The 25,920-nt window shown below is 36.5% G+C and overlaps 1 protein-coding gene across 1 annotated transcript; it reads right to left on the reverse strand.

Annotated features, from left to right (window-relative positions):
- Positions 1-1,674: 1,674 nt before the first annotated feature.
- LOC591483 (eukaryotic peptide chain release factor subunit 1) lies at positions 1,675-23,984 on the reverse strand. The gene is made up of 10 exons (XM_011663368.2): positions 23,387-23,984; positions 18,073-18,189; positions 17,554-17,752; positions 16,214-16,352; positions 15,340-15,530; positions 14,192-14,321; positions 12,954-13,109; positions 11,206-11,270; positions 7,069-7,141; positions 1,675-6,496 (listed from the first exon to the last, which is right to left on the reverse strand). Exons 1-10 carry the CDS (start codon positions 23,473-23,475, stop codon positions 6,339-6,341), a joined length of 1,317 nt encoding a protein of 438 aa, XP_011661670.2. The 5' UTR covers positions 23,476-23,984; the 3' UTR covers positions 1,675-6,338.
- Positions 23,985-25,920: the final 1,936 nt, after the last annotated feature.

The raw sequence follows: 25,920 nt of genomic DNA on the forward strand, positions 1-25,920 counted from the left end.
TATCACGTCACGTCACATCGCCACATTACATCATATCACATCACATCGATATCACGTCACGTCACATCACATCGATATCACGTCACGTCACATCGCCACATTACATCATATCACATCAATATCACGTCACGTTACATCAAATCACATCATATCACATCGATATCACGTCACGTCACATCACATCGCCACATTACATCATATTATATCACATCATATCACGTCATGTCACATCGCCACATTACATCATATCACATCACATCGATATCATGTCACGTCACATCGCCACATTACATCATATCATATCACATCAATATCACATCACGTCACATCGCCACATTACATCATATCACATCGATATCACGTCACGTCACATCGCCACATTACATCATATCACATCACATCGATATCACGTCACGTCACATCGCCACATTACATCATATCACATCAATATCACGTCACGTTACATCAAATCACATCATATCACATCGATATCACGTCACATCACATCGCCACATTACATCATATTATATCACATCATATCACGTCATGTCACATCGCCACATTACATCAGATCACATCACATCGATATCACGTCACGTCACGTCACATCGCCACATTACATCATATCATATCACATCAATATCACATCACATCACATCACGTCACATCGCCACATTACATCATATCACATCACATCGATATCACGTCACATCACGTCACATCGCCACATTACATTACATCACATCGATATCACGTCAGGTCACATCGCCACATTACATCATATCATATCACATCGATATCACGTCATGTCACATCGCCACATTACATCACATCATATTAAATTTTCAATAATTCTTTGCATTTTACCCTGGTCCCCAACATAAAAAAAATCCTCCGTTTGCCCATGCCTTGAGCCATAATGAATGGCTGTACAGAGGATTTTTTTATGTTGGGGATTGGGGGGAAATTCAATGAATTATTGAAAATTTATTGCATTTTCTTTGTTTTTTTTAATTTTTGGAAAACTGCCCCCTACCCAATCCCCAATGCGTACAGTCATGGTTCAGTGACGAAGCAATGGCCTCGTAACTGTGAGGCCCCAGGATCAAGACCGTGTCGATGTGCTATATTAGTGCCCTTTGGTGAGGCATTAATCCTCATCACTGTCATTCATGACTTAGGTCCCCTAGTTGATAAGCATAGTAGAATATGCATGCTTTAGCAGTCACGCAAAACACACATTGGCAAATTATTATTCAATAAAATCTGGGAATGTATACTATTATCTAGATCTATTAGGAAAAAATCGGGTAAAACAAAATGAGCGACAGTGTATCACATCTCATCAAATCATATCACATCATCGTAACAATGACAAAAATTAAAGGTTGAGAGGTTCCAACAAAAGTAATCGTCAACTATATTACGAAAGGACTCTACATGTTCGACTCTCACTCCGCACAACACACAGTTACAACAGCTTAGTATTATAAAACAAAAAAAATTCTCGTAATAGTATAGATTCGGTTTGCCTTTTATAGTTATAGTTCATGATTTAGGGCAGGTTTTGATTGCTTCATTTGCTCCCCTCTCTCTCACTCACTCTATGTAGTTTCACCCTCTTTCACAAACATATAATATAGAAACAAATTCTAAGAGGAGCTAAAAAGGAGATGTAATAAGAATTTGATGATTTATTTTCATAAGATAGGCAGACCTGCACACAGACATGCAGATTTACAATGTACATGTAAGCCTTCATATCATCATGAGCTTGGCAGGTTCACTACACAGAGATATAAGGGGTGTCTAAACAGAATGCAATGACATTTTGATTGGCAACATCTTAGAAAGTACCTGTTTATTCTCAATGAAACATTGTAGATACTGTTATGGATATCTCTCTTAATATTTGCATGATTTTCAGAAGGATCTGAGCTAAATTAACGTAGTTATGACGATAGCATGTTGAATAGTACCAGTGCATCCGTGCTTTTCCTGGCAAGCTCTCAATTAAACTTCATTCTTGTCACAAAATATGTTTTAAGAATTAAGATTAATGTAATGCATGAAGTAAAATTAATTTCTGTATTATCTTTCTAAAAGAGTAATAGTGGCTACCGGTATATCAAATCAAATTGTGATATTGAGGTGAAACCTAAAGCACATTAAGCAATTTTCATAGATCTCATTAACAATGCATATCCTAAAATCAATACTTGAAATAATAAGTAATACAGTTGATATTTTCTTTAAAAACAATAATCGTCTGTTTCCTACAGTAAATTGCTCGCATCATAGTGATCATAATATATATAAGTTGAAGATAATAAGCAAATTATTTGCAAAAAACCATTCTTGAAATACTTTTCTTTGTCTCTTGTACTTGAGACACATTGCAACTACATATTGACATTGTACAAATTAAATATCAATCTAAGATGTTGCAGTTAGAAATTGTTAGTTACAATGACTTCAATGGAAAGGTTTGTTGTGAAATCTCCTTTAGCAAGACCTTAATCTACAATTGTCACACTCCACCTAGGTGAGGGAAATGGCACCTGGCAGGAATAAATTCCTTAAGACGCTTGAGCACTAGTATGATGATGCATAAGCAACAGGTATACGTGTATTGCCCGTTGATGCTATGCAACACGTTTGCTTTGTTACATTCAGAAAATGGTACCTCGTACAAAAACAGTCATAACTTTGGAATTGTGGCATAAATCCTTGTGAAATTCATATCGAGGTCAGGAGACACTGCTACAGCATTGCTTATGAAATTTCATTGAGGATGGTGGAGTACTTTTTACAATTTTGCCAATCAAAATCTTGTTGCATTTTTTAAAGACACCCCGTAGATGGATGTTACGAATTAGAGCCTCAGGAAAAAGATGGAACAAGTGCAACAAAAACAAAAGTGTACAAAAATGTCTTTCAGACTATGCCGATAGAACAAACTAATTTTGAAAATGGGGGATATGTCAGCTTGTATTTTGGATACATTATAATGTTTGACATGCATCAGAATAAATTATTTTACATAGAGGTAGTACAATCAAATCAGAGCTGGGAAAGGGGTGTGTTAGCAAAGATGTTTCTTGTATGTCATATTTTTGTCTCTGTTTACTAAAAACAATTTTCTTCCTTTTTCACTACAATAACAACAAAAAAGGAATAGAATATCAAAAAACATATTCTGCCACTGTTGTTTCGGTCCTCATGAAAATAAGTAGGTTTAAGATTACATACTGATACAGACATAGCCTCAGTCTATTTTTTCCTTTTCTCCCTCACCTTTCAACATAATAATCTTATTGAAACCAGTGAGCAGTAATTACTCTACTTCCATTAGAATTCTTAATAAATAAACAATGTTCAATTCTTATATAGAGCATATTACAAAATTGTCTCTATGCGCTTAGATACGAGAGAGAGAGAGAGAGAGAGAGAGAGAGAGAGAGAGAGAGAGAGAGAGAGAGAGAGAAAAGACATGAAGAATATTGAGCTTTCTTGCCCCACTCATAGTTTGGGTTTCATTTTATTAAACAGTAAACATTGAACATCCCTACATTTAACTTTCAATCAACTTAGGACCAAACCAAAATGCATAGTAGTTGCAAGTTCGCACAACCCAACATGAAAAGCCTCATTTTTTGTTGTTGAATATTGAAAACCATTTTCAGACTATAAAATTGGCAATGCCACCATAATAACTTGAAGAATGGATATATATATCTTCTTGGAAATATTTTCAAGGAACAAAAGCTGATGATCTTCCTCAATGAGTGGCAGCTCTTGTATTGCAACTCCACGTTATTCCTCTGCACTATCATGCATGCACTCTCTAGATGCAGATATGGTGTAGTAAAACAAGAACTCTTATCCAAATTTTCTGACATGATTTTCTTCATATTTTCAATTATAAATGCAATCGGATGTCATTTCCCTTTAGATTTCCACTTCAACCAATTTGCCTGGTTTGTGCTTTATCAAGAGGGCCGGCCTGCAAATAGTTGACATGAATGTACTCTTTTATAGAAGTGAATCTCGGCAGATCTAGATCGCTATGTTAAAGGTCTAAATCAAATGGAAATCATAGATCTTAATGTATCCTGGACATGTCCTACTAAGTGCACTTCATACTTAAACAACATAAAGTGGTGAACCATCTTGTGGGTCGTCACTTTGAATGTCTATCTTCATAGGGAAGCAAGTCTTATAATAAGGTGTATTTGCATCCTCCTATTTCGCTTTATTTTTGTTTCCTTTCCAAAATGAGAGAACAAAATAATTTATTCCAAAATGAGAAGATAAGAACTCTTTCATGATATCATATGGTCTCTGTATTTTATCACATAAATCTTATGCTCGATTTGTTATATCTGTGCAACAATACACTGTGGAAATGTCATATACATTCAAAGACAGAAGTAGAACATGCATATATTTCTTGTTACCACAATCAATCATATCATCACTCAATAATAATAATACACAGTATATTTGTGATAAAAGCATAGGAACAACCGATGGAGCTATTCCAATCTTGAATGTGACAAGATATCATGGCAACAAAAATTGTAATAATAATATCACAATCATTCAGTGTTAGCTCGTTGATCGTATCAATTGTAGTGGTACGATCATTCTTTGCACATAAGAACACTGCCATTCGCCAAAATGATACTGAAATGATACCGAAAAGAAAAAAAAAGAAAAAATGAACAGATCGACCGCTGGATGGCTCTGTGAATAGACTATACACTATCTTAGCAACTACGCCCTTGTTTGGTCTTTCCTGTACCAAGCAGATATCATATAACTGGATACTAAATATCTCTAATCGAAAAACAAAATCCTATGAATCAAGGAAAATGATAGATATATATAAACTTCATCATCGATTCCCAAAGGAGAAATGAATATAAATAAAAACAGATATTGTTACAAATCCCTACGCTTGATAGGTCCCAATTTTTTATGGTATTCCTTATGCCAATCTAACACACTTGTGAGTGTCTCTGTTGCAGCCGAACAAGTGTTATGGCACGTATTATGGCACACAGGTTAAACTGATACCCATTATGAAAAAATATTAAAGAATGTGGATATGCACTGGATTTTCTGATTTCCCCAAGTTTTATCACTTCAATTTACATCTACGACAATATGAACTTGAGACACTCTTTCACTTTGTCCGTGCTTCCCAAATCAAATGTAAAATTTGATGAGAAAAACAATGTTCAACTTTGTAGTAGGGGTAGGGACTCAGCATTTCAACTGAACCAAAAATTGAATCAAAATTGTTTTCTTGCCAGGACAACATGTGCAGTACGTATTGAGGGAAAATCATACAAGCTGACAGAGAACATCTTGTAAACTTAGAAATAAAAAAGAAGAAAATACAGAACCTCATGGAGGTTAATCAAATAGACTACATGAATTACATTTCACTTAGGATTCCATGGTTAACAACATATAGAGCCCTTCTTTGCTTTCCATGAAGGGCTGAACAAAACAAGCAAGCAGGAAGAACAATCACTTGAGAGCAATCACCACATACATCTCCATTAAGATCAAACTATCTCTCAACTTGGGCTTCATGGAAGCTTGTAACATAGACTCATGCTTATCTCCCTATTCCTATCATTTTACCCTTTCATTTGATGAATCCCTGTCTGTTTGGTGAAGTTCAGGAAAATGCTAGCTTGCATGATAGAAATTGTACAAACCTTGGTTTGAAACAGTTTAAAACGCGTTGAAACATATCATAAGACGCACATAAACATAGATTTGTCGACAAACCTCCTATGTGATAACGATCTGACTGTGATCCAATTTTGGAAAGAATTTGCAATATTATTTTAATGTGAACATTCAATTTTTAATAATCGAGGTTCTGCATAGTAATATGAATAATGAAATTGAAGATTAGGGAAATCGGAAGCTTTATTGCAGGAGGAAAAGCTAAAATAGCTTCAATTTACAATTTCTAGCTTTTTACTCCAACCAGAAGGCTTACAATGCACTAAACCTTAGATCATTTTCATTCATAACATTATTCAGAACCTTGACCAGGAATTATATATATGTTTACATTTCCATATTATAAGTAATTGCAATTATTTGAAAATAAAAGCACTTTTGGATCAATAATAGTGTATTGAGTAGGGGGGGGGGGGTGTGGAGGGCTGTAGATCGTCTGAAGTGACCATGAAATCCTAGGCGAATATCCTTCTTTATCAATCAAATTTCATTGTTAGTCTATCTCTGCATCCCCTCTCAGAATCCTGGATGACATTTTTCATTCCCTCAGAGCTGGGGCATGACCCTTTCTAGTAGTCATCGTAGTCTCCATAGTCGTCATCGTCTTCATCATAATCTAACTGCTGGAAGTCCACACGGTATCTCAGAAGGCCACCAATACCACCAAAGCCCTTACAGAACTGAGATCCTTCTTGCGATCTATCTGTGATGATCTCAAGTGTGGCACCTGCATTACGGAACAAAGCGATACGTAAAGAGCATTAATAAATTCCTCTTGAAACAAAGGTACAGGCTTGTAATACATTTCTTACCCTGTTGGTATGACAGATGTGGTAAAAGAAAAGGCAAATTTGCTATCCACATTTTTCAACTTCTGTTTTATATAATGCATCATTTAAGACAATTTCCCAGTGACATTGGCCATTCAAGTTCATATAATTTTAGTTAGTCGCTAGTGACTGGGTAATTGAGGAGACCAGATTATTCTTTCAATATCAAAGAAACAGGGAAAGGGTAGGGTCTGGCTACAGAGTGATGAACTATCCTCAACTTGACATAAACAGAGCATCTTACTTTGTATGAAGCAATTTTATTTAAATATATGTACATGCATATCTTAAAGGATTCTCTTTTTAATGGTTACAATTTTAATTTTGAAAGGTAAATGATAACTAACATTTTGTTGTGGCTGGGTGCATATAGATCCAGATATTACAGATAGTAAGACAACAACAACAATAACAAAAACTTATAGCAAAGTAATGTCTGTGGTAATCATAGTAATTTCCAAATACTTACCATATGATTTGTAGTTGTTTGCCAACCATTCCAGGAGAGCTATTGATTCCACTAATTCCAACTCAACACCAGTCTGTAAGGGATCAGAAATATCAGTCAAGGTATTGTTAGCCTTTATAAATATACTAGAACATACTGATGGACTTGTGATTATTGAAGTTACCGAACTGAATCATTGCTTTGTAATTTTGGTATACAAGATAAAAGCAAGAGGTCCCAGGACCTACTCCTACTAAAACAACTTCTTTTACTACTGCTACTCCTCCTACTAATGATACTCATAATAATGCTAATACTACTGCTACTACTGCTACTACTAATAATTATGTACAGTAGATACTAGGCCTGAGTCATGTCGGGACTTTTATAAACCGGGTCCCGACTCGCACCGATCGGGACCCCGAAATCAGCTCGCAGGATTTGTCACTTGCCTCTATAAAAAGCGCATATATTCAGATCGGCTCAGATCGGTATATTCTCCCATTTGACATTATTTTCGTCTTTAAAAGTTTTAAGAACTGGGGCAAAAATAGAAAGACAACATTCGAGCCGCAATTTTGATTCATGAAGGTTGAATAAATCGGGTAAAAAAATATGAATGTTAGAATTATAAAACGGCTTTCTAAAACATTCTTCTTTACAACATACTGATCGAATAATTTTTTTAGGACAAAAAAAATATTTATATCTTATTTTAAACACTGCATGCTTTTTTTTAAAGCAGAAAATTACTTGGTAATCACAACAAGTTTCGATACTGATAGCTGTTGCAAGGCAAGTTCAGACTAGTCACAGAAAAAATGCGCAGTGCACCTCGTTAGCTGTAATGCGTGCCAAAACGAACCCAAACAAAACTACATGACAAGAACAAGAACGTAACAAGAACGTTACAAGAAATCATTCAAAACTACGAGAGCACAATTTGAAAGACAACTACTGCTCAAAATTACCATAATCGGATACCTAACTTGGACAAAGAATTCAAAAGTCGTCCAAGAAATGACACAGAAATTGTGATAATCGAGGAGTAACTGGGTACATTTTTATCGAAAGGGGCCTGCTGCAGATATCTAATCACTATACTTGAATCCATTGCTATACTGCTTTTACCGTAGAGGGCGGTATATTGTTTCTATTCTTGTGCTCAATTTAAACACGTAATTCTGCACGGACATCGCAGCAGGCCCATTCCGATAATAATTGTACCTATAGTAACTCCTTAAATATCACTATTTCTGTGGCTTTTCTTGGACAACTATTGTATTCTTCCTCCAAGTTATGTATCTGCTTATGGTAATTTTGAGTAGTTGTCTTTCCAATTGTAATCTCGTAGTTGTAAATGAATTTTTTCTTGTTACGATTACGTATATTTGTTGGGTTTGTTTTGGCACTATTACAGCTAATGAATTGCACAGCGCATTCTTTCTGTGACTAGTCTGATAGAGCTTGCCTTGCAACAGCTATCAGTATAAAAACTTGTTGTGATTACCAAGTAATTTTCAGCTTTTAAAAGAAACATGCAGTGTTCAAAATAAAAGAAAAATATTTATTTTGTCTTGTAAAAATTATTTGATCGGTATGTTGTAAAGAAGTATTTTTTAGAAAGCCGTTTTATTATTTGAACATTATTGTTTCTTTAAACCTGATTTATTCATCCTGGCGAGAGACCCCGCCAGTACAGTAGCTAGCTAGCTGTGCAGGCAACAACAACCCCATGCAGCGAACTGCTTTGCAACCCATATTATATCAGCAGTTCGGATCTATTCAGGATGAGCTAGAATATGATTGATAAAAATTAAATACTTCAGTTTTAATGTGGATTAATGTTAGTGGTGTGCAAAACTGCAATTTCTTACATATTTCATTTTTTTTTGGGAGCGTCGGTTTCCAAACAACGAAACCGGGACCCGATGGCGACGGTCGGCACCCGGTGTGACTGACCGTACCGACTCAGGCCTAGTAGATACACCTAATCTATCTTCAACATGTAGGTCTAATAAAATATATAATTTTCACCAAAATACCTTATTTCAACCTGTAAACACTAGAATCATTAATTTATTGATCATATTGATCCATTAAAAAAACTAGATGGAATTTTGACTGCGCGCAGTCGAAAATGATGCCTCCGCCATAGAGCAATTTAAACAAGTTTGGAGTTTAAATCTCCAGTGGTTCTTGAGATATCATGATAACAATCTCAATGTATGGAATTTCATAAGTTGACCTCTGTGACCCTTGACCTTTGACCTACGTGCTCCAAAATCTAATCAGATTGTCTTCCTATGGTGATACACACTATCATTAAGTTTGAAGTTCTAATCTCCAGTGGTTCTTGAGATATTATGATATGGTGATACATACTATCATTAAGTTTGAAGTGAAAATTCTCCAGTGGTTCTTGAGATATCGCGATAACGATCTCAATGTATGGAATTTCATAAGTTGACCTCTGTGACCCTTGACCTTTGACCTACGTGCTCCAAAATCTAATCAGATTGTCTTCCTATGGTGATGCACACTATCATTAAGTTTGAAGTTTAAATCTCCAGTGGTTCTTGAGATATTATGATAACAATCTCAATGTATGGAATTTCATAAGTTGACCTCTGTGACCCTTGACCTTTGACCTACGTGCTCCAAAATCTAATCAGATCGTCTTCCTATGGTGATACATACTATCCTTAAGTTTGAAGTTTTTACTTCTCCAGTGGTTCTTGAGATATCATGATAACAATCTCAATGTATGGAATTTCATAAGTTGACCTCTATGACCCTTGACCTTTGACCTACGTGCTCCAAAATGTAATCAGATTGTTTTCCTATAGTGATACACACTATCACTAAGTTTGAAGTTTAAATCTCCAGTGGTTCTTGAGATATCATGATAACAATCTCAATGTATGGAATTTCATAAGTTGACCTCTGTGACCCTTGACCTTTGACATACGTGCTCCAAAATCTAATCAGATCGTCTTCCTATGGTGATACATACTATCCAAGTTTGAAGTTTAAATCTCAAATGGTTCTTGAGATATCGCGCTAACAAACTCAATACAAGGAATTTCATAAGTTGACCTCTGTGACCTGTGACCTTTAACCTACGTACTCCAAAATCTAATCAGATCGTCTTCCTATGGTGATAAATACTATTCCCGAGTCTTAAGTTTAAATCTTAAATGGTTCTTGAGATATTGCGATAACGGTCAAACGGGACGGACGTACGGACGGATGTACGGACGGACAACCCGAAAACATGATGCCTCCGGCACCACCTTCGGTGGCGGAGGCATAAAAATAAGTTCAGAGCAGGACCCAGGCAAAGGTAGCAACCAGAAAAAGAAACTATTAAAGGGAGCATTGTTCAGATGAGAGATAGTGGTGCTAAGGTAGTGACTTCAATGCTAGATGTACAATTAAAGATAATCTGAAAATTCGAGTGAAAACAGACCATTATTCATGGTACAAATTGGGAAAAAACTGATCTGATCGATTCCTTAATTCTCCCAACTATATTATTACAATTTAATTACATTTTAGGTGAATGTAAATTGTCACAAAGCAATAAAATGGCTCTACATTCCATTCCAGACATTTAAGTGTTGACAGATTTTTTATAGCCTGTTTTATGTATTTTTTTCATGGTAAAACGGTTTGGAAAATTCAAAAATGGTTGGGAGAATTTACTGTTAATCACTGTTAGAGGGTGTCATACATTGACGCCTTCAAAGAAAACCATGGATATCTTTGTGGTTTGAGAATTTTTCAGGATTTTTTGCATGTCAAAGGATAAGTACAGTAGAAGGAATATAGTAAGTAACATTTTATACAAAAATTAAGCAATTTTTTCATCAACCTTCAACAATGTTACAGAGTCACTTTAAAAAAAATTATCAACACTTTTTTTAAAATCTCTTAAGTGCCAATTTTGGATTAAACTTATAATCTTGAGTTTGAAAGCCACGAGGGAAACCAATTTTCCAGTGCTCCCTTAACCACACAGACCTGCAGAATTGGAACCACAATCTTCACATTTGAAAGTTCCTGTAGACTAGGGCATACCAACAGCCTCCCAATGCCCTAAACCCTAATATATAAAGGTAGAATATGACAAAAATATGAAGATAAAACACTCACATCTTTGTCAATGAAGTAGGTTTTGTCTTTCTCCTGCTCTGGATTTAGATGAAGTATCTTTTCCTCTATAAGGAGAAAAACAAACAAACAAAGACAAAACAAGTCAGTCAGCATATCAAATCATCATCATCACTTATTAAAGGGCAAGTTCAATTCATCAAAGAGAAGGTAGAGTTCTGGGAAGAGGTGACAAATAATTTGTGATCGTTATCATTGTTATTATGCAAGGGTAGAAGAACATTAGATAAAACATGTTCCCTGAAAAGCATGACTCTTCAAATGCCTTCATATTCTAAATATGGCATGTAACATTGTAAACATCTGGACAGATTTTTACGTCACGTGTTTGTGTAGTCCTATGTACATCCTTCTGTGTACAGTGCTTGTAACTTTACCAAGACTTGGCCAAATTTCTTATCACTTTGATGATTCCAGAACTTTGCAATACACAAGAATACTTATATGCTAGATGATCAACCTTTTCTGATCGATTCCACAACGTTTCTTTCACAATGCAATTGCATGACCAGAACTCAACTTTATCTTTATATAAAGCAACAAATTTTTTTTTTATATATACTTTATAACCCCTCTGCTCAAGTTTCATGGAAGAGGAATGTACACTTTCAAAATCATGTTAAAAATTCAAAATCTTAACCTTTGGTTAGGTTTTTGATGTTGATGCCACAACATAGTCTATTAAAGATAAAGGCCAATTATGGTCATGCGATTGCATTGTGAAAGAAACGATGTGGAATCGATCAGAAAAGGTTGATCATCTAGCATATAAGTATTGGTGTGTACTGCAAGGTTCTGGATAAGGCTGCGACGAGTAGTCGAATACTCGAGTATTCGCACTGTTGACAACTCCTTGAGTACGATTTCTCGTACTCGAATACTCGGCCGCCATTTTTTTCTCCGCCCGTACACCTGGCACTGTCCAGGCCGATGCTTAGTAGTGCCAAGCGGCCCGGAGAGCGCCGGCATGGTACCGTGGGTAAAAATATTTCCTAGCTCAATCACTGTCAACTCACCACTCAGAAACTGGGACCAAATGTCCGGATTTCTGTTTGGACTCGGAGGAAAATGGATTAGTTTGTCATCTTTGGTTTTTAAAACAGCACTGTTTGCTATTATTATAATTATTAAATCGACGCCTTCAACTGCAAATCAAAATAAAATTGTGTGGGTTTTTGGGGACGGACCTGGGATACTGCTGGCGTAGTATGGTGGTGGCAAAAAAAACCAATAAAAACAAAAACATGGCATCCGAGTATTCGCCTGTAAGCCTGGGAGTGTACTCGAGTACCTCATTACACGGTTATGCACAGCCTTAGTTCTGGAATCATCAAAATGATAAGAAATTTGGCCCAATCTTGGTAAAGTTACAAGCACTGTACACAGAAAGATGTATATGGGACTACGCGACACATGCACGATATCTATCCGGTCCGGATAGATATAATAATTTACCAAATATATAAATTAGTAGGCGGTTTCCCAGCAACATTTTTTGAGAGGGGGCGTTTCCAAAACTGGTCTTTACCTGTAAGTGTGACTGAATTAAGAAAATTATAAATTTTTCTGCTGAGATAATTAATGATTCATTGTCTTAGTACTGCCACCAAGGAAAGCTACTCTTTTCACATAACACATTTTAGAACCCAAAAGACTTCTGATAAGTCTGAAAACCCCTCCTCTTCTCATCCATATGATGTGTAAAGGGACCAACATCCAACATTACATACCATCAGAGGAGTGGTTCTTTAGTGCATATCGTTGGACGTCTAGATTCTCCCATACTATGAGAATCTCTACAGCACCCATCTCCAGAGCTTTGAACGTGTCCTCGACTCCGAAGCAATACTTCCCTGTATCTTGGGAGATCTCATCAAAGTATTTACCTGCAGATGGAAAGAAGAAACATTTGATTTTTGTTGTCGGAGATGTAAGAAAATGATCTGCTTCTCCAAGGCACCCCTCACCAACACACAGCATTTTACCATTCTGTGATAGTAGTTGCTGAAAGGGATATGAGACCTACCGATAAACCAAACTATAAAACATTACTTTTTCCATAACTTGAATACCCATAATTTTGTGAGTTCTTTTATTAGTTTGGTAGTGTGACCGGGGTGGGTATCATACCGTACATTGCCTACCTCAGTGGACATCAATTCCAGTGCCTAGATAATATAGTTCAAATTTACGTCAACTGGTAATTTTGTTACATGTGTCTCCAAGTTTTTTTGTTTTTTTAAACATTATTTTTGTATTGAACATAATTCAGTAAACTCATATTGGTTGGCAGTTCTATATATCTTGCCTGTCTATTTAGTACAATCCTAAGGTATTTTTTTAAAATTTTCATTCATTTATTTAATGTACATTTTTTTGGTTACTAGTTGGAGATAACCAATTAACAGTCTGAAAATATGTGATGGACTTATATATCTCCTGTTTACACACTAATATACTCACCAATACTCATAGAAAATCTTCTGACTACTAACCAACATGTTACACATTTCATGATATCTGTGGGATAAAAGCTCTCAGCTAAACAGGAACTAATCAAGGTTATAGTCCCACATCTTGTGGTTTGGCACAACAAACCTTTGATTCGTTGTCCTGAAATATATTATACCACATACACATAGATTTCTGCACAAGTGCACAACCAATGCTCACTTCAAAATGTTGTTTGATGCAATGATTTTCAAGAAATAAAAATAAGACCCTAATTAAAATCTTCAAATAAAAAAAGTGGCTTTCCCCTTATTAAGTCAGCAATACCAAGGAACTCATTTATGGATATTATTTCTATTCATTATTTTCATACAGATATTTTCTATTGAAATAATGTACAAATGAAAAAAAAAAAATTGTTTTCCAGTTTGAAAAAGAAAAGCCAATTGATTCAGCTTTCTGCCTTGATAGGTTACAGTAACTAGGACAGTAGTCTCACTCCACCAAGAATACCTACCAATGAGCTTCTTCTCTTGAATAAATTTGACATTTGATAAGACCTCTGCTGACAGCTCAATAGCTTGGTTGAATCCGTTCTCTCCACCATATGATACATCCACCAATTTGAGCACTTTACCTTGCAACCTCTGTAAAGGACAACAATGAATTATTTGTATGCTATACATGTACATCACAGGTGCAAGGGTGATGTACATGGACATGTGTGATTATTTAGCACACATTGAAAAAAATATAAACAGAGTAATACAATAAAAAGGAAACCCATATTCAAGCCTCATTATATTAAAGCTTATCTGCCATAGTTTGCAGGAGGGATTTGACTGCCCTGCAAGGTCACTGGACAGGTGGTTATCTCATCAACTCAGCTCTCAGTTAACATAAGAAAGAGAGGATCATGGGGGACCAATGGTCACCGATCAGGCATTGTTTGCCCATAGAGGGCGCAATTAGCTACAAGTAGTGCAGTGGGCCTTTAAAAACGAGGTAAATTTGTTAAAAATCTTATAATGATATGATATGTGCTAAAAAGTTTCATAGGTTGCTCATTAATATGTTATCACTGATGTCTGAAGAATGACCATTTTTAAAAAGCAAGAACAATATCTTTAGCCTAAGTTTTGGTTGAATGGTGTTCAGGAGTTGTATTCATCAAGTGTGAGTGCATTCATTTGGAATGGGGACTATTCATTCAAATCTTGCATTGACCACTAATTTCATTCCAAACTTAGGCCAAGGCAAATTTGACATGAATCACAAAAATTGATTTTGTTCAGCTAATAGTGGTCAGACTTTATGAAGCAAGCTATCAAATTAAAGAAAACATTATTGGCTACAATACGAGTATCGAATAGTTATGGACTGAGTGCAACTATAGTTAGGACTGAATTACCCAGGTTTCTTTGATTTCAGTTGACGAATGGTAAGGAAATTACCATTTAAACAGTGGATTTTTGTTTTTCTTTTTTTTTTTCCTTCTTTTTCAATCCACATATTTTACCCAGCTGATTTCAAGAAAACAACTTCATAAACATTTCCCTTGAGGAAGATCAAATGGTATCTCCTTGTTAAATACATTTACTGTACAAGGCTAGAAATGTCTTCATACTGTTCTCTACAGGTCCAACATAATTTGATATCACTTACAGGATCAAACATATCTGATTGGCTGAGTTCTGTCTTGAAATCAGCAGACCCTGCTAAGATGAGCCCTCCAATGTTAGGCTTGTCGTTGCTGATGTACAGCTGGACCGCCGTCTCAGCAACCTTCCTCACATAGTTATGTCGCTTCTCCATCCTTAGACGAGCAAAACGAAGAGCAGACTGACCTCCGCGACCTTTGAAAGAAAAGTGAGATTTAGGGATAAACTTGAAATTAAGCATAAAAAATAATAAAGTCTGATTGTCTATGTACAACATCATGTGTCTTTAAAATCTAAAAGGAATAGGTGTTGTAGATGGCTGGGTTGAACACCTGACTGGATATAGGAGAGAGTCATGGATCCGCGCCCCAACTCAGCAGTGACAGTACAAATGTCCTTTGGTAAGACTGCCAAGAAACATGTTGTATGCAATGTCCACTCTGAATCTTGGTGTGGTGAATGAGTTCTAAATAGAACTTGGTCGAAATAATGTTTGTTAATGTTGCAAGCACGATGTATGGTTGATATGACTGGTATAGAAGTTAAATGACATTCAACAGCATTATCATCATAACCATCAGGATTACTTTCATCATCATCATCATTATCAGTTATGGTAATCTTCACACCTAAAGCTTTGAAACAAGAATCCTTTGTGACAACAAAAGAAAATCTAATACTCAAATACATCACTAAGTTAAACAACAACCCCCCCCCCCCCTCCCTCCCCTCCCGAAAAAAGAAAATATCTCCAAACCTTATTTTTCTGAGTTTAGGGTTAAGTGTTGCAGATAGAATTAGTCATAGCTATGATCGCTATAAGGGCGGCTAACATTCATCATACTTTAATCTCTTTGTTGACACCATGGTTTACTCACCATGTTTCTTTGGTAAGTCTACTGTGAACTTGTGAAGGACTTCTCTTGTGTTCCCTGACAGTGTACCAAAGAGAGCACCGTTACCGTCCATCACAATGAAACCAAATTTATTGTCGTCTGCCAGCAATGCTGTCAAAGCCTGGACAAGGAATAAAATCAAGTTTCATTAATCATGCAATATCATGAGAACAAATATATTAACAGCAATTGATTCCATTCTCAAATACCGGTGGCTCAGTCAGTAGAGCGTCGGCCTCACAACCGGGAGGTTGTGGGTTCGAACCCCGGCCGCGTCATACCAAAAGACGTTAAAAGACTGGAGTTGCTGCTACCTTGTTTGGCGTTCATCAATAAGGGATAGAGCAACGTCGATCTGGCGCTGCTCAGTGGCTGCCGGGCTCACGATCAATTGGTCAATGAATTTCCATTTTCGGTTTAACTTAATAAAAAATTTGGAGTGGAATTTAAAAAATTATTATTATTATTATTATTATTATTATTATAACTATTTTTTGAAGAAATAAACTTACTGAAATAGCCCTCTATCCAGTTTTTAGAATTTTGTGTGGAAAAAAAGAATGCCTACCGGTACATGGATGCTAATCGAAGGATAGAACAAGAAGAAAAATAACTTATGATGAAAAGGGGGGTGGGGGGAGTCCCCAGAGAGGAAATATCAAGCATGGGTTTCAGAAAAAATACCAAAGGCAATCTGTACCCTTAAGATTAATTAGTTAAAGGTAAAGTTGTTGTTAACAGAATCCTTTCAAACCAGCCCACAAGGATACCCCCCCCCCCATCCATAGTTCACCCAATTTGTACAAACAGCTTTCATTTTCTATTTAAATGCTTTGTGCAGGTATGAGATAAAGAGGAGCACTGTGCAGGGGGCAACGCCTCACCTGGAGCTGAAGCAATTTAGCAAATACAAACCCAATTGTGAACTATGAAGTATAGTTAATCCATGAAATACAAACCCAATTGTGAACTATGAAGTATAGTTAATCCATGAAATACAAACCCAATTGTGAACTATGAAGTATAGTTAATCCATGAAATACAAACCCAATTGTGAACTATGAAGTATAGTTAATCCATGACTTTTGCCTTCAGGTAAACTAATTGATCTAAAGCAAATTCACACACAAAAAAGATGTTTGAACATCCACTTGAAAATACATCAGACAATAAATCTGAAGCGGTAAATTTCAAGAAAAAACAAATGACCAAAGGAAGAAGATGAAAGTGACCAGACTTGCAGAGTATACAGCAAGACAACTAACGGTCCTTTTTCTTACTTTTTTTTTTAAAATCTCATGTCTGTTTGTGATATTACCTACCTCTGTGTGGAATTTGTTATCACATAAGTAGAGTGATGTGTTGATAGGCCTGAATGGTTCAAAGTCAATATTAACTTTCTTCTCTTTGCCGTCATCTGTAACGATCGTCCCGCAGTAGATGACAAGCCCATTAGGAGGAACCTTGGAATATAGTTTCAGACGTTGCTGTACTGATGTGATTGCTGAGAGCACAGAAAGTCTGCAGGAAAAAAGAAAGAAACATAATGCTGTATATTCTTATACACACATAGCCTGAAAACAGATGCAGACATGTTGGATCCCCAGGAGTGTACGAGAGAGAAAGCATGGTGATAGAGACTGACAAACATGCAACAGTCTAGGCTCAGTGAGTTTTTCCCTCTCTTACCCCTAACTACATGTATACTTGAAAAAATACTTGTCTCTAATACAAGAAAACATTTGATTTGACGAAGGTCAGGAGGGAAGACTCTTTTAACTTTTAGAGCTGTACAGAGAAGCTAGGGAACCACTCTTTTCCCCTTTTTGTTGTATACTCACCTATTTACTCTACTTTTGATATTTGAAGCTGTCCCAAATTCATCAGCCAACATTTTAGCTACTCTTGAGATTTGATCCTTGGGTGGTATGATGAGAGATATCATACTGGTTCCATTCCTAGTAGATTAGAAAATAATAACAAAAATAATTATAACAATAATGATGATTAGGCCGGTGACTAATATTAAAACATTTGATCCATTTGGAATACTAATTTTATCACTATTCCAACATCTGACCATCAATGAATAGCGATGTTGATAAATTGCTATCCGAATATCTAAAACTTTATGAAGGCATCGGTTTTTGAAACATAACAAGGGAAACGCTCTCGGCGGTCTCGCCTGCATAACGCAATTCAATATGATAAACCAGAACGTCAATGACGTAGCGCTCATCCACATCTCGCAACAACAAATATCGTAAATTTTATGTGGTACACTTTTGAACTGGTCAAAACATAAAAATTTGATGCCCTGGAAGGGACATAATTTCATTTCATTTGCATAAAGTACCATAAATAATCAATGGAACAAAATCTCACAATTCTGTGTAGAAGTTTAGTGTTCCAAATTTAGCTCTACCAGATATGGCAAACCAAATCAAAATCGGTCAAGAAATGAGGGAAAAGAAGCAATTTTTGTTATTTTTGGAATAAATTTGCATAAATTACCATAATTAATTAATGGAGAACAATTTCAAAATTCTGTGTAGAAGTTTAGTGAACCAAAGTTAGCTCTATGATATAAAGCAAACCAAATCAAAATCGGTAGAGAAATGAAGGAGAAGAAGCGTTTTTTGTGGTTTTGAATAAATTTGCATAAATTAGCATAGATAATGAATTTAACGATTCTGTGTAGAAATTTTAAATCCCCCTCCTAGCCCTATCATATCAAACAATCAGAATTAAAATCGGTTGAAAAATAACGAAGAAGAAGCATTTTGAAAATCTTGATGTTGATGCCACAACAAATTCTAAGTTTGTTGACCTTAAATGACCTTTGACCTAACCTTAGTGACATGAAATTCTACTCACATGATTGGGGAGACTTGATAACCCTATAGTCCAAGTTTCATTGACTAAGAACTTATACTTTCAAAATTATATCAAAAATTCAAAAACTTAACCTTAGGTTAAGTTTTCGATGATGATGCTACAACATAGTCCAAGTCCGTTGACCTGAAATGACCTTTGACCTTGACTTTGTGATCTGAAATTCTACTCACATGATTGGGGATACTTGGTTACCCTATAGTCAAAGTTTCATTGACTAAGAACTTATACTTTAAAATTATATCAAAAATTCAAAAACTTAACCTTAGGTTAAGTTTTTGATGTTGACGCCGTCGCCGTCGCCGTCGCCGCCGCCGTCACCGGAAAAGCGGCGCCTATGTCTCGCTTTTTGCTACGCAGGCGAGACAAAAAGGGCTACATGAACACTTACCAGAAAAACATCAAGTAAAGTGATAAATCGTGAGTTTCAAAACATTCCACTATTTTGTGGTATCAAAAAAATCTCATGGTATCCCTCAGGACACCCGCTATCATAATCACATGCATGGACTCAGTGGAATAGCAGCTCAATGAGTTCATGAGCTCTGCAATTGCATCCTGTGGATTGTCTCTGTAATATTTGTTCATCTTTGTTTTGCCTACATGTAGTTTTGATCCTTTTTCATTTTGCATGTTGTGGCTTGATTGCTTGTGTGTGAGCATTACACATGCTCACACACAAGCAATCAAGCCCTTGTGCATAGGAAAACGCCAGCAACCGCGGACCACTCCATAGAAAACTACCTCAAACCGCGGACGTACAAATAGTAGAATTGATATTCCTCTCAGGACTCATAATGATCTGATGAATGCAATACCGGTACATTACATGTACATGTACGTAACTGCAGGAAATGCCCTTAAGTTAACATGGCTTACTACACATTAGGGCTGTGCACAACAGTGTAATGAGGTACCCGAGTACACTCCCAGGCTCACACTCGAATATTCGGACGCCATGTTTTTTTATAATTTTTTTGAATTTTTTTGAATTTTTTTGAATTTTTTTGAATTTTTTGGATTTTTTTTTTAATTGTTTGATTTTTGGATTTTTTTCCTTTTTTTTTTTTTTGCCACTACCATACCACTCGGCAGTTTCTCAGGTCCCTCGCTGAAAACGCATGCAACTTTACTTTGAGTTGCAGTTGAAGGCGCCGATTTAATAAGAATAATAACAGTAAACAATGCTGTTTTAAAAACCAAAGATGGCAGAATAATCCATTTTCCTCCAAGTCCAAACAGAAATCTGGACATTTGGTCCCAGTTTCTGAAAGGTGAGTTTGACAGTGCTGGAGTTAGGAAACATTTTTACTGACGGTACCAGGCCAGCGGACGCCGCTCTCCCTGGCCAAGTAAGCGTGGGCCTGGACATTTTTTTTTTTTTTTGCGGCCGAATATTCGGGTACAAGAAATCGTACCCGAGTAGTTGTCAACCGTGCGGGTACTCAAGTTCGACTACCCGTCGCAGCCTTACTACACATGTACTGTCTGTACATAGAGTTCTTTGATTACATGTAGCTCTGGTAAAGTATCACTCAAAGAAAAGAAGACAGAAGTTTATTTGTTAGGGTACCATACTTTGCTATTTCGGATATACTCGCATTAACTTTTTTTGTTGTAGCCATAAATCAATAAATAATTATTGATGTCAATTTGTCAAATGTGTGGGTTTTCTTTTACACCTGTATGTACATGTACACATAACAAAATGTTCAAGAAAAAATGTAAACAATTAGTTGCCAAATCATTTAATTAAACATTACAGTACCTAAAACAAACAAAAATCTTCCCCATAAGATTATAGAAAGTCTGCAAATAGATTTTTTAAAATATGGACTTTTTTTACTTTCTGTTGACCATTTGAAGCTATCATGAATGTGACATGTCCTGGAACCTGACTTGTATTATGACTGTCAAGTATCAGTATCAATGTACAATAAGGCTGCAACGAGTAGTCGAATACTCGCACTGTTAACAACTTCTCGAGTACGATTTCTAGTACTCGAATAATCGGCCGCCATTTTTGTTGTTGCCAGCAGCGCCTGGCTCTGTCCAGGCCGACGCTCACCCGTGCCCAGGAGGCAGCGCCGGGATGGTACCGCGGTTAAAATGTTTCCCAGCTCAATCACTGTCAACTCACCACTCAGAAACTGGGACCAAATGTCCGGATTTCTGTCTGGACTCAAAGGAAAATGGAGTATTCTGTCATCTTTGGTTTATAAAACAGCATGTGTACTATAATTATTATTATTATTAGATCAGCGCTTTCAACTGCAACTCAAAGTAAAATTGCTTGAGTTTTCGGAGACGGACTTGGGATACTTCTCCCATACTGTGGCACAGCCTTAATGTACAATGTACATGTACTAATGTAGATTGATAAAATCCCAGTTATCAATCAAAGTTAAACAAATGTCAAAATAAATGTCATAAATAAATTGTAGTTTACATGAACTGTTAAACAAACCCTTGTCCGTTGTTGTGCGTAATTGTGTCTGCACTATGAGACAGCACTATGAGACTACAGTAGGCTCTGTAACCGTTCTGGACGAGATTTGACACAGCCCGAAACTGACAGATCTAGGCTCTGCTCAAAACTTTAGGAATTGTGGTCACATGTAAGTGTCAAATTAGACCCTGTGCTTGCAGACTTGTCCTTTAGTCAAAGTACATCAAACCTTTTAAGCAAAAAGTTTCAACGTAGCGCCTAGTGAAGGATTTAGGGAGAAAAAAGGATTTGGGAGGCCAAATTCTTGGCATGAATTATGCATGTACCAGTAGTTGTTTTTCAATATCTAATAGTAATGCCAGTGATTCATGATCATCAAATCCTGATGAATCAAAGGCTGCTGTCCACGCCAATCATATACATGTAAATGTGTACTGCCTACCTGATTATAATGTGTTGTCAATTTTTGTCATATTCTGAACAATTTTCCATGAATTATAAGACCACTGAAGCCTTTAAAACGAAGTAACAAACATGATTTCATCACTTAAAGGACAAGTACACTAAAAAAAAATTTAATAGAAGCAGAAAAATCAGACAAACCAATCAAAAAAAGTTTGAGCAAAATCAGATAACTAATAAGAAAGTTATGAATTTTTGAAAAAGTATGTAAACTATGGAACAATGAGAATCACAACACAAATTGCCAATATGGTTATCAGTTTTTGATGTCATGTCCTCACTATTTATCAATTGCTTTATAGTTTAATCCCATTAATTTCCCTTTTTATCCCCCAAAACTTGATTTCCCCATGCCTTTGCCCAGGTTTTTGATTTGTATCATATTGCGTGCATGACATTTCACAAAATCTTTTATGAACTCTAAAGAATCGATACTATTTTCTGAATATTGCATATTCATAATTATTGATTTGTATATCAATAGTTTATCAAAATTAAAATTTTTCATGATTTAACTGGAAAAAGTTACTCTATATTTAATAGTGCATCCACACAAAAACACATTACTACAGTGTATCAATCTAACTTGGATGCTGGTGTGATAAAAATATGATTCGAAGGGAGAAAATAAGAAATTTATATTATCAATATAAAGAAAATAATTAGTGGATAGTGAGGACCTAACGTCACAGAATCATGACATAATGAGTTGCCAATTTGTCTAGTGATTTTCAAAGTTTTTCATGTCATCAAAAATTCATAACTTTCTTATTAGTTATCCGATTTTGCTCGAACTTTTTTTGATTGGTTTGTCTGATTTTTCTGCTTCTCTTAAAAGTAAGTTATTTTTGGAGTGGACAAGTGCATACCGATGGTGGGTTGCGGGCGGGCCTGTGTGAAGTTATCTACCGTAATGAGGATCTGAGACATTACGTTAGATAACTTCACACAGGCACGCGCCCGCCCGCAACCCACCATCGGTATACACTTGTATTGTGTAGCGGTTTGCCGTGAAACCTGTGAAAAAGTGTAAGTGTATACTAATATCATTGTCTTCCCAAAAAATACTTAAAAAATAACAAGAAAATTGACACAACGAAACAGGTAGACCTAACAAACATGACAAATTTTAACTCATGATCTTCATTTGGACATTTAATGAATTAGATCTTATTTACTTCATTTTGGGTATGTTTTAGTAGGGTATCTCTACGCCGGAGTTACAGGTCAAATTTTGGATAGGTTTCTGAACAAGCGTTTGAAATTCAAATGAATTTACAGGACTAAGTAAGAGTAAGACATTGACAATACATTTATGGTACTCCGAGTCCAGCTGTGAAACAACGTACCCTCTTGCTGCCTGTAAACTTTTTATAAGTTTCTTGATTTTCCAGATCTCGACATTCCTGTCGGCCGCCGTCTCCTCTTGTCCAGACATCTTTCTCTCTTCCTCCTCTTGTTCACCAATTCAACTCAGTTCCACTGGCACTGCTTAAAAATAACTTTTATTTTCGCTGTTACTGGTAATGCTGATCTAGATTATTAAATTTTGTGATATTAATGCCAATCTATTGTTCCAGTAATGTGGACACGTTGAGTTCGATAGAGTACAATTCTGACTGCAGCTGCAGGCATGTAGACTCGATTCAGAAGAAGCCGGTAATACACAGTGCAATGAAAGAATGAATGAAATCTCAATGGCCGCAACACGCCGTAAACGACGGCGTGTAATTATGTTCATGAAAAATGTTTTATCCGTAGAAATTCCTTTTTTCCAAAAATTTCCACAATCAAACCTTGTGGAAGTCTACGCTGATTAAGTCACATCAGTTCTGTTCCTAAGGATTTCACAGGGAGAAACGAGAGAATAAAAGAATCGTCATTTCACAATATGCTGGAAACCACGTCCTGATCAGTATTTCGCCCATGTGATGAAAGTTCGCAGTTTCTAAATGAGCTACCGACCCACAAGGTCAACCGGAAGTACGTGTGCAGGTCACAACGATTAATAAAATAGGGGAGTAAATATATTGGAAACAACCATTCTCGCCATTTAAAAAAAATGTCAACCTTTTTTTCAATAAAAGTATTATGAAATGCGTTAATAAAATATACGAAATTCACATATGTCCCAACAAGAGAGAAACAGTTTACAATAATATCTTTTTTAAAACATTGTAACCCCTATAACTTCAGGGAGTCATCTGTTACCCTCTATTTCACCTTTCTTTCATCGTAATAAGGGTACATGTTTCCTACCAGAAACCTCACATCTAATGTAAACATTTTTATATCGTGCTAATTTTGAGGGAAAACATGAAAAAGGAATGAAATCCTTTTTTCATGTTTATCATTTTCTTTTGTCTAGTGATTTGCGCACTAAGATGTACATGTACGTACTTTGGCGTGTTTCATACGTTTTGAAATGAGTATTCATCTATTTTAGTCGAATATAGTCATAGACGTCATTATTAGCATCCCACTCGCTACCAAAGCGCGCGCTCCTGATCAAAATTTAAAGTTCTAACACAGTCTTTTATCCTCCAAAAATTAGACAAAATAGCCTATATGTATAAACATTTTAGTAAAATTTGCAATGAGCATGAACGACAGTTTTATCATACCAAAATTAATAAAAAATTAAAGGCGTAAAGCATCTAATTATATTTTTAATTCGACTTTAAATTCAAAATCATTTTGGTCAACATTCAGAGACGTCTACTTCATATAGCTTACGTTACTGGATAATAGCATTGTATCATTATTCGAACATTATGTGCAAGCTAAATATATATATATATATATATATTGGGGTGTCAGTTTACTGGGATCTCAAACGTGGGGGGGGGTGTATATAAGAGGGGCCTTAATCACTGATTTTTGTTTGGTTCTAGTCCTCCCTAGCTGTACGTGACGGAAACCCTGGATAGTAGACCAGGGACGGTGATTCTTTTCATGACCGGTGGGGGGGGGGGGGGGACTAAGTCCCGGCGGGGGTCCGCGAGGACGGAGCCCCATCATAGAAGCTCAGGGGTTTTAAGCATTTAATTACCGGTCAGATCAGCATCCACAGGTCGCCTTAGGGCCCTTGGTGGGGTCCAAGGGGCAGAGCCCCCGGAAGCTCAGGCGTTTTAGGCATTTAATTACGGTCAGATGAGCAACCAGGGGCTCGCCTTAGGGCCCTTGGTGGGGTCCAGGGGCATAGCCCCCGAGCCCCCCCCCCCATCAGTATGCATGTGCGAGGGAGCTAGTGAATGACAGGGGTGAAGGTGAAGAAAGTGACCACCCCCTCACAGGTTTTTGAAGTTTTGTTGTATTAAAAAATTACATTCCTTAGCAAAACTATAGTATAAAAACAAGCAATGTACTTTTTTCACACTTCACTTTTCTCGGTATTTACTTGTACATTTTGAAGGATATTATGCGAGGTAGCGTAGCTATTAAGATGTTTGCATTTTTATTTGTCTAAACGCTGCACTATTGGGCCCTTTAGAGCCTAAAAGTGTGTTGCAGTCTGTAGTCAGTATTTGCTATACATTTTTGTGTGCACTTTTTCAAATTTGGAGGGGGGAGGATTCCCCCCCCCCCCTAAAAAAATTAGGGGGGACGTGTGTCCCCCCCCCCCCGTCATCGCCGCCCCTGGTATGGACCGAAGAAAAGATCAGTCTATTTCTTTCGGAGACTACTTCTACGTCTAGGGTAGGTGCAGGGAATTGGAGACCCTTAAGCACATTTACATTATTTACATAAACATGAAAAATGTTACACATACAGAAAGTTTTGTATTCTCTTCAGTAACTTCTTCTCTTTATTTGGTAACAAAATTGTGGGCATGATGTAACTGATTAATAAGATAGCAATGATTAAAGACGTCAGCACCAAA

This window comes from Strongylocentrotus purpuratus, unplaced genomic scaffold, assembly GCF_000002235.5.
Source record: "Strongylocentrotus purpuratus isolate Spur 01 unplaced genomic scaffold, Spur_5.0 spur5_scaffold_15, whole genome shotgun sequence".
NCBI classification, from domain to species: domain Eukaryota; kingdom Metazoa; phylum Echinodermata; class Echinoidea; order Camarodonta; family Strongylocentrotidae; genus Strongylocentrotus; species Strongylocentrotus purpuratus.